This window comes from Amblyomma americanum, chromosome 4, assembly GCF_052857255.1.
Source record: "Amblyomma americanum isolate KBUSLIRL-KWMA chromosome 4, ASM5285725v1, whole genome shotgun sequence".
NCBI classification, from domain to species: Eukaryota; Metazoa; Arthropoda; class Arachnida; order Ixodida; family Ixodidae; genus Amblyomma; species Amblyomma americanum.
This window is the reverse complement of record NC_135500.1, coordinates 90,923,653-90,937,351: the sequence shown is the minus strand read 5'-3', so window position 1 is coordinate 90,937,351 and position 13,699 is coordinate 90,923,653. Positions and strand designations below refer to the sequence as shown.

The 13,699-nt window shown below is 44.0% G+C and overlaps 1 protein-coding gene across 1 annotated transcript; it reads right to left on the bottom strand.

The window, feature by feature from the left end:
* Positions 1-1,318: 1,318 nt before the first annotated feature.
* Positions 1,319-10,294, bottom strand: LOC144128120 (uncharacterized). The gene is made up of 3 exons (XM_077661206.1): positions 9,818-10,294; positions 9,573-9,732; positions 1,319-8,095 (listed from the first exon to the last, which is right to left on the bottom strand). The coding sequence occupies exons 1-3, from the start codon at positions 10,055-10,057 to the stop codon at positions 7,923-7,925; spliced, it is 573 nt and encodes a 190-aa protein (XP_077517332.1). The 5' UTR covers positions 10,058-10,294; the 3' UTR covers positions 1,319-7,922.
* Positions 10,295-13,699: the final 3,405 nt, after the last annotated feature.

The following is a 13,699-nucleotide window of genomic DNA, read 5'->3' as shown; positions in this document are numbered from 1 at the left end:
CCCGATAGGCAGGTCTGCAAACCACAGCGCCGCATGGCGAGATATACAAATTCTGATCGGCAGTGATTTGTGCTAATATTTTTTACTTGCGACTGTACCACAAGGGTCAGTTCTGGGACCACTTTTATTTGTAATTTTTATAAATGACATTTTCGCTGGTATATCGTCTACATTAGGGCTGTTCGCAGATGACTGTCTTGTACCGAACTGTTTCTGTTCCTGCTGAACGTGATGCTTTGCAATGCGACCTTGACAGAATTTCTAAATGGTATGATAAATGGGGCGTCACTATTAATCTCCGGAAAAGTCTCTATAGGTGTTTTACTAAGAAAAGGTCACCTGAATTTGTTGTCCATCATCGAATACAAATATCTCAGTGGGTATTTAAGTAGTGATCTGTGTTGGCATAGGCACATCAATTAAATAACTGCAAAAGCAGGTCGAATTTTGACTTTCTTATGCAGGAATTCCAAGCGTTTTCCTTTACAAAGTAAAGAACTGCTATACACAACTAACGTAAGGCCTATATGTGCACAGTATGCGTATGCGTGCACAGTATGGGGCCCTGAAACTAAAAATATTGATAAATTACAGAAGGCCCAAATCCTGGCTGTCCACATTGTTTTAAATACTTACAGCAAAAATTTCAGTGTGTCAGCAACGCAGAAGTCTTTCGGATGGGTTTCACTGCAGGGACGCAGATATGTACTTAGGCAGAAATTTTTCCGAACTATATACCATTCTAAAACAGGTACTGACCGTGACCATTATTTCCACCAGACTATATGTCTGCAAAAAGGGACCACACTTTCAAAGTAAAAGAAGTTAAATGCACTACTGATTAACTAAAAATGTCATTCGTTCCAAAAACAATAAATGAATAGAATAAGTTGCCCCAGGAAGTCATTTCAACAAAATCTAATGAATTGTTTGCCGCATTGCTGTAATTTTATGCTTGTGTTTGTATCAAATTATGTTGCAATGTATTTTCCGTGAGAATTTTTTCCCTGCCACTATACTGTATGATTATGTTGTAACTCTCTCCCTCCACTGTACTGCCAAACAGGCACTTTGGGTAATGTGATAAATAAATACATTACACAGCCGTGTTTGGAATGTAGATCTTTTTTATTTGTCTCAGAAACCACATACAAGAAATATAAATGTGTTTTCGAACAACACAAAAGGGTGCAGAAGTCAAAGTGTCAGGAGGACCCCTGATTATTAATGTGATCGCTATTGTTTTCACATCAGATAAACACACCACTGTTTGTACCTCTCCGGTGAAGCAAAATAAATGTCACTCTTTGGCAAGTAATAAAAAGAAAGCATGCATAAATACAGTTTATTAAAAGACAGCAACAAAAATCAGATGTCACTAATATTCGAGATTATCACATATCTGAAACAAGGTTATCAAAAATCTTAAAATCAAATTAGGAACTGAGAAACACAGATTGTACCTTTTTGGTGAAGGAAAACAAATGACCTTTGGCAAGTACTAAAAGAAAGCACGCATTAATATAGTTCATTAAAAGACACCAGCAAAAAGCAGATGTCATTAAAATTTGAGATTAACACACATCTGAAACAAGATTATCAAAAATCTTAAATTAAATTAGGAACTGGGAAACATATCACATAGTTTGTACCTCTCCAGTCAAGCAAAATAAATGACTTCGGCAAGTAATACAAGAAAACATGCAGAAATATAGTTCATTAAAAGACTCCAACAAAAAGCTGGCATCATTAAAACTGAAGGTTATCACATTTGAAACAAGATTACCAAAAATATCTTAAAATCAAATTAGGAACTGAGAAACAGATCACACAGTTTGTACCTTTCTGGCGAAGGAAAACAAATGACCTTTGGCAAGTACTAAAAGAAAGCACGCATTAATATAGTTCATTACAAGACACCAGCAAAAAGCAGATGTCATTAAAATTCGAGATTAACACATCTGAAACAAGATTATCAAGAATCTTAAAATTAAATTAGGGACTGGGAAACATATCACATAGTTTGTACCTCTCCAGTCAAGCAAAATAAATGACTTCGGCAAGCAATACAAGAAAACATGCAGAAATATAGTTCATTAAAAGACTCCAACAAAAAGCTGGCATCATTAAAACTGAAGGTTATCACATTTGAAACAAGATTACCAAAAATATCTTAAAATCAAATTAGGAACTGAGAAACAGATCACACAGTTTGTACCTGTCTGGTGAAGGAAAATAAATGACCTTTGGCAAGTACTAAAAGAAAGCACGCATTAATATAGTTCATTAAACGAAACCAACAAAAAGCAAGCTTCATTAATACTCTTAATATATATATCTGAAAAAAACATTGCCATTATCTTGTAAACAAATTAGGAACTGACATACACATCACACAAAATGAAACTGAACAAGGACGCAAGATATACCACTGCCTCTGTAGATAATAATAATAATGAAGATAGGAGCATATTATTAAAAACAAAAAGAGTACATTTACTTACTGCACACTTTTGACTTGTCAGGAATCTAATATTGCACTTATACTGTTTGCGATAATATTGCACATCCTTATTTATTGGAAATACCTGCAGCGCCCGAAGGCATTATTGCAGGGGGGATGAGTATACATAACAGAAGAATAGGCCAGAAAAAAAAGAGGAAGAAAAAAAAAGCAATACAAGGCATGACACAGAAAGTACAAAATGAATGAAATATAAAACAACAAAAAGACATGACGAAAAAAAAGCCAACTGACCAAATGATGCTGGACCAACAAGAACGAAGACCGCGTGATTAAAAAAGCCAAAAGAAAGCCAACTGCGCACTCATACATCCGACAGCAACGCGCGGAACATAGAGTCGGAACGGCACTCAACAATTTCATGGGGCAGGCGATTCCAGTTACCTAGAAGGTATTAGGGTAGATTAACGGGACACTGAGGACAAATAGAAGCTGGCCTGTATTGTAACTGTACCGTGCTCAAACTACAAAGAGACCATTAACGCCAAAATTGGAGCTTTCTGTAAGCTGGAAAAGAAAAACAGGCATTGCCGTCAGCGGCCTATTTCGGAAGTGGAATGCATGTATCAACACAGATTTTTGGGCGCGGATCCCAGAAGCTAAGCTACACCACCATTCACTTGCACACGATGGCAGCCCGGTGGCAGAAAGTACAGATGTCACGAATTTGAATTGACTACTGGCAAATTTTTAAAATCCAATTTTCTCTGCTACAAATGCATCTTTTGGTGTTAGAGAAATGCCAATACAGCCAGAAAGAGGCAAGGAATCAGCCGCCGCGATGGCTCCGTGGTTATGGCGCTCAGCCGCTGACCCAAAAGACGCGGGTTCGATGCCGGCCGCGGCGGTCAAATTTCGATAGAGGCAAAATTCTAGAGGCCCGTGTACTGTGCGATGTCAGTACACGTTAAAGAACCCCAGGTGGTCGAAATTTCCTGAGACCTTCACTAGAGCATCCCTCATAGCCTGAGTCGCTTTGGGACGTTAAACCCCCATAAACCATAATTTGTATCAAAAACAATGATTGGATGGATTTGTCCTCAGTGTCCCTTTAATGTTTCCGAGGCTGCTGCACGTTAAGGAGGCATCAGTCGCTATTTTTTACTCTGGAAGTGATTAAATGAAACTTAAAAATGGTGGCAATGTCACGGGTGTAGTTCAGCTCAGTGTTTAGGTGTTGGTGGTGTGTTGGTGGCTGGCGGCGGTGGTGGAAACTGGTGTTGTAAGTTCATGTTTGGTGGTCCCATAAATTGTGGGAAGCTGGGCATGTGTTGTAGGGATGCCACCAATGCTGCCTGTTGAGAAAAAAACTGCCCCATTAAAGTTTGTGTGCCCTGCAGAAAGGTGGTGGAAACACCTTGCAGGAGCTCCTGCATGTGCTTGTTCTCATCTGCAAGCAGTTGTTTTTGTTGCTGAAATTGTATCTCTGATTGCTTCGTCCAAAATTCTTCATTTTTACGCTGCACATTTAAGAGCACCTTTTCCAATTTCGCCTCTCCCATGCGGCGTCGTTTCTGTGGCGGTGAGATTCTTGAGGTGCTTGCTAAAAAAAGAAGGAAAACACATGCAAATGGTCACAACTTTCCTTCGTGGACTATTCACACTTTGCTGAAAAATAAAGAATTGCAGAGCAAAAAAAGGCAGGTCTGCTAAAAACAGGTTTGAACTTTTAACTTTTTATACGTGCTGTGGCTGAAGCAATCAATTCTTGCATGAAAACTACACGGAGCTTAAATGAAATAGTGCTACAGGTAAGCTTCCACACAGGACACTGTTGCTGGTGTAAAAAAAAAAAGAATGGGTACTAGCAGTTGTCACGGACATTCTATTGAAGAAGCGTAGCTTGTTGGGCCGGTTGCTGCACGATACGTGGAAAACCAGAGGAAAGGATGCGTTCACAAGCAGAAGTACACAGGGCAACTTTGCCCTGTGTACCTCTGCTTGTGAACGCTTCCTTTCCGCGGGTTTTCCATGCATCACCGACATTCTTTTTGCGTGCAGCGCGAATCCTAAAAATTTTCTGAAAACTGCTCACAGCTTTACCTCTGTGTTTATGCATATCCTAAAACATAGCCATACTCAAATGTGACAAGCACCCATTACATTTATAGCATCCTGCCAGCTGACCCCTTTATTGAACAGATAAACACTGCCTCATGTTCTTGAACAGCACACATACTACGTATACCAGGGTGCTCACTTCTTTGCACATTGTTTACTTTTTCTTTGCTAGAGGAACCAGTGTTCTGAGTCCATGCAGGTTGGAAACTGAAGACAGTTCTGATTTTATGCGTCATGACTATCATTCTAGTATATAACACTCTTTGGATGCAGCAATAACTTCAGACTCCTGCTGCCAGTGCTTGCCCAGGCAATTTGTTTTTTTTTTGGAAAACACATTCTAGAATGCTATGACTCCGAAAGAGAGGAAAGATGCTGTGGCAAGGTACTAGACCTGGAATTTGAGACTACGTCCTGTGTCGTGATGTCCCCCTTTCACTAGTAACATTTCTGTGTGATACATAGCAATGTCCATGTTTACAAAGTGAGGTAACAGCTTTAGGCATGTTCAATAAACCGAGAGACAATTTTCAATTAGAGGTCAAAAAAAGTGAAACACTGCAGGCACATACTCACCCTTAACCTTGTGCAAGTGAAACTTAGTCCACGAGACCTTGTGGTACAAAGTTTACACACACTTTAGATGAAAACATTAAAATTACCAGAATGGGAAAATGCCATAGTATGCATAAATTCTGACCACCTCAGCAATGCTTATCACATGCACACTGCTCCTTTCACTATAAAAAGAAAGTTTTTTTTGTCGAAACACTGGTCACATATGTATTTAAGTTTGCACTACCTAAATATTCCTGGCAATACAACACATCAGGATTCTGCAAACAACCACACTTAAAGATAGCAAGTTGCATCACTTTACTTTGACAACACTTCCTAATAGCATAGGTATAAGAGCTTTGTGCTGTGTTTGAATGACTTTTTCTTTTAAAAAATTCCTGTGCTACTCTTGTTCTCTCATTACTGCTGCATACAGATGAGCACCAGCAATGCCACTAGGCATTCAGGGTGCAGTACAGTGGCCACTATAGTGGCCAGTTCAGTGGATGCTGCGCTGGCGCAGAGGTAGAGCATCCGCCTCGCGTGCAGGAGACCCATGGTTCAAATCCTTGTACCGCCACAATTCTCCACCAGAAAAAGAAAGAATGGGTGTGAGGAAATTGAACAACAAGGTCTGGGGGGTAGAGTAATGTACCAAAATGCTCATTGGAAAGGGTGTAGAGTAAGGCGACATAAGCTCTTTGATGCTATACACTGCATGTTTACAAGAGTCAAAGGATTGGACTGGGATGAGCTTGGGATAAAAATTAATGGAGGAAATCCTAGGAACCTCCGATTTGCTCATGTTGTCCAGCGACGTAACTCAGAAGGAGTCCCAGTGCATGACTCAGGGCCTCAATATTCAAGCAGAATGGTAGAGCTAAAAGTTAATAAGGAAACTGAAGTCACGTCCAGTAATTTGGCAAGGGACAAACAGTTAAAGATAGGCAGCAAAGTATTGTATACTGTAAGAGAATACATCTATCTTAGGCAAGTAATGACCGTAGAGTTGGACCATGACAGTGAAATAGCCAGGAGAATACAAATGGAATGGAGGGCATTTGGCAGGCACTTGCATCATTTAGAGCAGCTTAGCATTGCCCCTTACAGGGAGAGAACATAGTATGTGTGGAATGGTACGGTATTTGGGTTTAACATTCGAAAGCAACAAATGGGCCATGAGATGTGCCATACTGGAGAGCCCTGGATTAATATGAACCACCTCATGTTCTTCCAGGATGCAGGAAAGACTAAAGTGCAAGAAAAAAAAATTGATTTTTGGTTTTTTACTAATATTAAATTCCAAAACTTTCATGAATATTATTCAGCGTCTCGCATGCTTTTCTGCCCTTTAATAGAGCCAGGACAGCCTTTTTTTTTTTCAAAGCCATTTTCTTTGAAGCTTCCATTTGCTCACATTTCTGCAATGGAAAAAATGCCAAAAAAAAACACTGGAAATTTCATAAACACAGTTGATCCATTGACAGCCTCCAGGCAATGCAAGCAAGGCACTATGCATGTTTTATTCAGTGCTGACACTTTTATTCTGCGCTATTCTTGCCTCACGTGAAGCGTAAGACCTCGCTTTTGTATGGATGTATTTAAACATTTCTTTTGCTTTTTAGTGGGCACATAGAAATTATGCGTAAGGCTGTTTTGCGCAGGTATTTCCACATGTTGGCTATCAACAGCAATGTCTGTCAAATGCTGTGTTCAAAAGACTGAGGCACCTGCTGCGCTGACAAGAGCCAGATGATGAACAAGCCTTTCCTGCATAGGTACTCGCTCAAATCAGTTCTTCACACCACAAAGCCTGCTCCCCAGCAAGTAGCGCAATGCACAACCAAAGCTTCTAGAATAGTGTTTCTACAGGAGATGCAAAAATACTTACGAGTTATTGAACCATGCAGTTTGGGAATGTGCACCAAAGAATGCCTTCCTTACCAGCCACACATCCGAACTACCATCTTAGACGCAGCACTAACATTCAGTCATGGGAGCATAGCCCAAATTGATACCCTTTGATACACCCGGTGACACCCCAAGGTATTTCGTGCATCACCGGGACACAACATCATGGCGTAGCTGTGTGAGGTGGACCGTAGTAGAAAGTACTTAACGGAGGAGAGATGCAGAACAGATCAAAAGGGAAGCTCAGCAGAAAAATGACAGGCAGAGTAAAATTTGCTTTCGTATTGGCTACATGGCCAGTAGCTATAGATTCAAGTTTCGGTGCATGTTGGTTCAGTTAAAAAATTGAAGCAAATATGTTTTTGTCTTCATCTCGAAAAACTCAAGATGTCATTTCTTGTTATATTTGAACAATTATTGGATAAACAAGAAAAGAAATGAGGCTGTCTTTTTCTATCTTCAGCTACACATAGAGATGCAAAACTACTGAATCAAAATGGTACGCAGGAAGTATGCAGGAAGCATAAAGCAGGGCAAATATTCTAATTCTGACCTCTCGAGAGACTCGCAAGCATTCTTTGATTGGTTGAAGCAGCGGAAGCAGTTGCAGCACTTGCATCGTCTGCATCTGCGGGTAAAAAGCCTGAACGGTGCCACAGTAAACTGTTTATATAAAAAACAAAACGCAGTAACCTTGGAAACAAAACTCTGCGCCAATGGAATCCACACCATCCCACTCAAACAATGTCTGGAAATATAATCACGTATACCTCACTATTTTCAAGGCTGGTCCGACGACACTTTGCAGTGCAGCTGAGCAGCACATCCGCTTCCGCTGCCTCAGCCAATTGTTGAGCACCTCAAAGGATCAATACCACGAGAAATCGAAGTGTGAACATGGGCCCAGGGAACCAATTTTGTTCTGCAGCCGAGCTATTAAATGCCATCTAGTGCTTAAAAATTGCCCAAGCTTACGTTCACTTTGTTCCTGAAGGATATCAGCGTCGTCCTCCTCGGTCCTGGTGTCAGCATCGCTGATATCTGCAAAACAGAAAAAAAAATCACTGCTCCTATAGCCAAAAGCGCTGAAATTGCACATCTTGCAGTCCAAAGATTGTAAGATGCCATCCCATCCCACTGCACAACATAGGCCCTCTATCTCCAATCACCTCTTCTTTGCAACTAGCATGCCTACCCTGTTACCAGCAAACTTCCTTGCTTCGTTACTGCAACAGACTCTCTACTAACTTTAACTACTTGTGCCTTGCCTTGACAGTCACTCAAAGACACCATGCTATATATTGCATGTTTCACCCATGTCTATTTCCTGCTCTTAATGAACTGAGATAGCATTAATTCATGTTCTCTCATACACAATGTTCTTGTGTCCTTTTTACATTACACTTATTGTTTTTTCCTTCACTCATTGTACAGCCCTTCATTATTTTTTAGTTTATTTGTTAGCTTCCAAGTTTCAGCCCCGCAGGCAAACACTAGCAAGAAGTGTTGAACTTTCCTTTTGGCGATATCAGCCTTTCAACACTGTCTATACCTCATCAGTATATAACGCCACCGTGGTGGCTCAGTGCTCATGGTGCTGGGCTGCTGAGCCCAAAGACGTGGGTTTGATTCCTGCCGCGGCAAATGCATTTCAATGGAGGCGAAATGCTAGAGGCCCGTGTACTATGTCAGTGCAGTGAAATTTGGATGAGATTAACCATGTCTCATGAAAGCACAATAATAATCTATGCCAAAGAAAATGTGCTCTTAAGAGTTCGCTTTTAAGGGGAACTGTGCTGAGGCACACAAATTTTAAGCCACTGCATTTTCAAAGCTGTTGGTGCGTACTGCAGTCAATGAAAACGTGCACTAGGAGCAAAGAGCATTTCATGTTAGGGACATGTGCAGGGCACCTTGGTTATTTGTCAAATACATCTGCACAGTTACATGATTGCATGATAAAAAAAATTAAGTCAGCCCCGCTGCATGCCCAGTGGATTTGTCAAGGAACAAATTCAGTTGTCAGCTTATTGAGGCTCTTTACTGGAAAAAAGAATTTTTGTGTGTCTCGCTCAAGAGTACCTGTGTGCACTCGTTATCAGCAGTGCCGCATTTGTCCTTACGATTATACGTTTTCTGGAATCGATTTTTTTTTGTTTACATAGCATTTAATGTAGGACTAATATCTTGTTGCGGGCTAGTTGGTGAATCATCATGGACAGCGACAGCGCGAAGCAACTAGTTCGAAAGAGAGAGACGAGATCAGCGCTTGTCGTGTGTTCTCGTGTCTCTCTTTCGTCCTTGTTCCTTAGCGCTGCCGCTTTCCAGGGGGTTGTAAATGATCACGCTATTAGAAATGCGAAAGCTGATTGAAACTGCGTTAACCGCTCTACGTTGCGGCATTCAAATCAGCGCTCACCAAAACAACGCAGCACCGAGTCGCCGACTTCGGCGCTGCTGACATGCTACATCACATAAAAGTAAACGAGCGTGAAAACACATTTGGGTGTATACTTGCCTAGCTGCGAGTTGTCGCCGTAGTCTGGTGGGACATCTTGCGAGTCCACGCCGTACTCGCGAGCCTGCACCATCGGCCTGTGGCTGAGAAGCGCGCTCATGTGGTCATACCACTTCCAAGCCGACGGTGCAGCTCCACTTCTCTCTTGCTCCAACCGTTCCTGTCACACAAGACAGAATTGTGCTGCAACGTCGTATCATTCCGTATGGGTGTCGAAATTCGGCTGAGGGAATGTTTATACTCACGGCCGTGAATCGCTTCTTCAAATTCTTCCAGCAGTTCCGCAACTGCTGCCACGTCCAGTGGTAGCCGAGATTGGCCATTTCGGCCTGCAGGTCTTTGAAAACATCTTGATTGCGCTGCCGTCTGCTGTCCAGCGCCTCGCTCACTTTTTTCTCACTGATCAGCGCTAAAAAACATTCTACTTCCCGGTCGGTCCAAGAAGCTCGGGTGGAAACAGCGCGGGGACCGACGGTGGCTGCCATTTTGGTCGACTGGTCACATGACCGAAATCTTTCCCAGAGTTCCCCGTTACCCGACTCCCTGACCCGACTGCGTATACATGGTTTTTGGAAAGGCGGGTCAGGCGAGTTAACCTACCCCCTGCAGGCGAGTTAACTCGACTCGCTCTGCCGCTTATTTTACTCGACCCGACAGCGTCTACATGAACCCGGCAACTGGTTTTTTACCCGACAAGCTAACTCTACTCGACTCTATCGGGTTCATGTAGACAGGGCTAGTGAGTCCAGAGCATAATGCGTGGAATAGAATTTTTTTAGCGCTGCACCCAACTTCTCCCCGTGGGACGGTCTGTGTCTTCATGGTAAATGGTGTTTTGCTGTACAGAAAATCTGATGACTGGTGACAGAACAGAACTAGCGGCCGTATAAGCATCAGTAAGAACCTTGTGTTGCGCATTTGTTTACACGCCAGTGTTTTTATTTTTTCAAAAGAGGTTGCAGTTATAACCTGACTCACCATAATTGTCAAGTTTTTTCGCAACGGGGAAAAAAATTACGGACAACAATTAAGTCTACTGACGAGCTGTGAAGGAGAAAGCTTGCAGCGTGGTGTTCGGCTGCGGCGATGGCGTGCTGCTCTAATGCAATGGCCAGCCAAGCAGATCAGTTCACGCCGCCCGAATGGAAGTTGATGAAGGCGACGATACCCAAACCCAGCTCGAGCCCCTGTGCTTCCTTTTTTCGAGTTGAGTTGAGTTGTCGACAGAAGGACGAAAGGAAAAGCACGGGCTTGCGTACTGGCTCAATGCGGAGCCACGCCCAGCTGCCTGCGTGCTGATAGTAGGAGGTGAAAGATGGGAGTAAAGAGACAGAAGAAAAGCGCGCGCAATAGCCCGTAGGCCACGGGCCAATCCCGGAGGCAGTGCAATACCGGGCTGACCTGTGCCAGAGTGCGTTACGCCAAGCACTCCGCCATACTTTCAAAAATATGCGTAACACCCAAGCCTCAAGGGCCCATATGAGATATTAAGCCAGGTATGTGAATGGCATCCCCCTTCGAAAGCGGACCGGGGATTGAGCCACACCCGAATACTCGATCCTGTGCTTCCTTGCTATCGCTCCCCTTTATATTTCTCCTCGATATCATTTCCCTTTCTCCTCCGCCGGCTGCAGCTCGGGTGGTTAAGATATTAGATAGCAATTGCCACGGCCGGCAACATTATTTTCCTTCACTTTTGATGCGAAAGCTTCACTATGCTACCTCGTAACGATTTCGCGGTGCTTACGGTTTTGACCTTCAAGTGGGCCAGAGGTCAGTCCTCTCACGGCGTGGTTCGAGCGTCCACCGATATATGTGAGACAGTTACTGCGCCATTTCCTTTCCTCAAAACCAATTTTAGAAACTAACCTTGAAAGTAAAAATTGCAAATTGTTTTTTTTGAGAACGGAAATGGCGCAGTATCTGTCTTTCATATTGGCTGACACCTGAACCGCGCCGTAAAGGGAAAATGGAGGGAGTGAAAAAAAAAGAAGAAAAAGGTGCCGTAGTGGAGGGTTCTGGAATAATTTAGACCACCTGGGGATGTTTAGCGTGCACTGACATCGCGCCCTATCCACTGAGCCAATGCGGCGGGTTCCCTTCGTGGGTGCGGAGCCCACTTCGGAAAGTATTTTATTTACGAAGCTTAATTTCTCTTTTTCTGATTAGGTCACGTGGTTTTTCCAAACCTCTGGGGAGGACAACGCCTGATTTTCCTCCTTATGAGCTGCTATGCGGGAGACGAGGGCAAGGTGTATGGGGGGCGATGGCGGTTACATGGCACTGGCTAAGGGAAAATCTTCCTTCATTGGCACCGCCGAAGATGCAAGGGATCTAAATCTAGCTCAGAACGATCTCCCATGGCTCCGGACCCTGGTTTTAAAGACCTAGAAACCCGGCCCACCTCTTGCATCGCCCAATCAACAGCAAACTAACCCATCATTGGTTTACAAACTTCATGGCACGCCCTCCAATTTCGGCAAGGTTCAAACCCTCTCCCTGAAATACACAGCACATCTAAATTGCTATAAGAAAATGTAATTCCGGGAATGAACCCTCGAAATGCTTGGGCACAAGGTTTACGTGCCACGCCCCATTCTTCCACAGTATTACTCAAACTCTCTCCCTTAAAAAGTAAAAAGAGAAACATATGAAAATACATCAAAACATTCCCATGCGGCTCCCAGCTTTACGCCAATTACCGATATTCAACCGATCGCTACCGCTGCGAGTAGTCGACTACTCGTCTTCGGGACGACTGTTGACAGGCGTCCCCGCAAAATCTGGAAAGAGGTGCCAGCCTGTCGTTGCTGCCTCTGAACACGCTTCAGCGTTTCGTTAAGCAGGCCCGCTTCTCGGGACCCGCTTGTATGCCCCATCCTCTGACTTCGACGCCGTCGCGGCTTAGACGCGGCGTCTGCTTGCCGCGTCCGCGCTGACCATGCGCTATGCTACGCTATCACTGCGGTGGTTTCCTTAGACGGGCGAAGGTGGGCGGGCGGTTTCGGGAAAACGTCTTGGCTCCTTTCCTCTGGCTCGGTCTTTGCCTTCGCCGGTCTACGCCCGCTTGCCTCGCCATGCACGCTTCCTGCTGACGGGGATTAACAGGGAAATCGCCGCATCTCGGCGCCGGGCTGTCGACAAACCCTCGGATGGTTCGAACCTCGGCTTTTTAAGCCCTCGTGTTGAAGACATCCGGGTCAGTGGCTGCAAACCATGGATGTAAGAAGCGGGAAGTGTCCCCAGGGAGCGATTAACATTCTTCCCTGTCTGTTGGATGTGCCAAGACTCAAGTAGAAGCCTCCTGTGCGGGTTAGCTTCGGTTTCCAGTACATTAGTGCCGTCAACGTCCATTCGGTGGTCGCATGCCTCGCAGTGTTCGGCCGCAGCGCTGCGGTCACGGTTCATTTGTCGGACGTCCGCTTTGTGTTGCCTCATTATTTCGGCGAAGTTCTTCGTTTCCCCTATGTACGATTCCGGGAAGACCGAGCAGGACATTTGGTATACAACCTCTTGGGCCCTTTCTTTTGGGTGACGGCCGTTTGGGGGGGGGGGGGGGGGGGGGCGGGCAGAAGGCGTCCGATGGTGGTAGTCGTAAAGCCACTGTGCGTTGTTAGCACCCTTCTTTACCGAGAATGCGTGTCAACGTCTTGCTCACGCCTTTCACGTATGGAATGCAAAACGTTTCCACTTCTGGCGTGTGTTTCTTCCATGCACATGCACATGTGTTCGCCTCGGCTAAACCATTCTTATTTTCTGAGAATTGAAAATTGTCCACCCACCCCTTCCACCAATGCAGACACCTTTGCTGCGCCTTCGAAGCTGATTTCCCGGACATTGGGACGTTAAACCTCGTAAAACCAAACGAGTGAATCCCCCCACAATAACGACCAAAATAAAGTTATGGTCTGATATATATTTCCTTGTTCTGTTGTGCGAAAAACTTTTTTTGACTGTCGATATTTTGTTCACTGAAGAGGGCTAGGTCGGGCTGGTTGGTGAATGTTGACGCAAACGACTGGACAGCATCAACGGTACGGAAGAGAATACTGACACCATCGCATGTGTATGTGTTCTTTTCTTTCCCGTCTGTTAGCGCATTTCAGTCGTTACCAGCAACATGTATT

What these genes read in the sequence shown, in the direction of transcription:
- LOC144128120 (XM_077661206.1), bottom strand. Translation starts at nt 10,057, where the DNA reads ATGGCAGCCACCGTCGGTCCCCGCGCTGTTTCCACCCGAGCTTCTTGG. An exon ending in TGAAGAAGCGATTCACGGCC is followed by an intron (nt 9,733 to 9,817) that starts GTGAGTATAAAC and finishes CTTGTGTGACAG; the next exon opens with GAACGGTTGGAGCAAGAGAG. An exon ending in CGGCGACAACTCGCAGCTAG is followed by an intron (nt 8,096 to 9,572) that starts GCAAGTATACAC and finishes TCTGTTTTGCAG; the next exon opens with ATATCAGCGATGCTGACACC.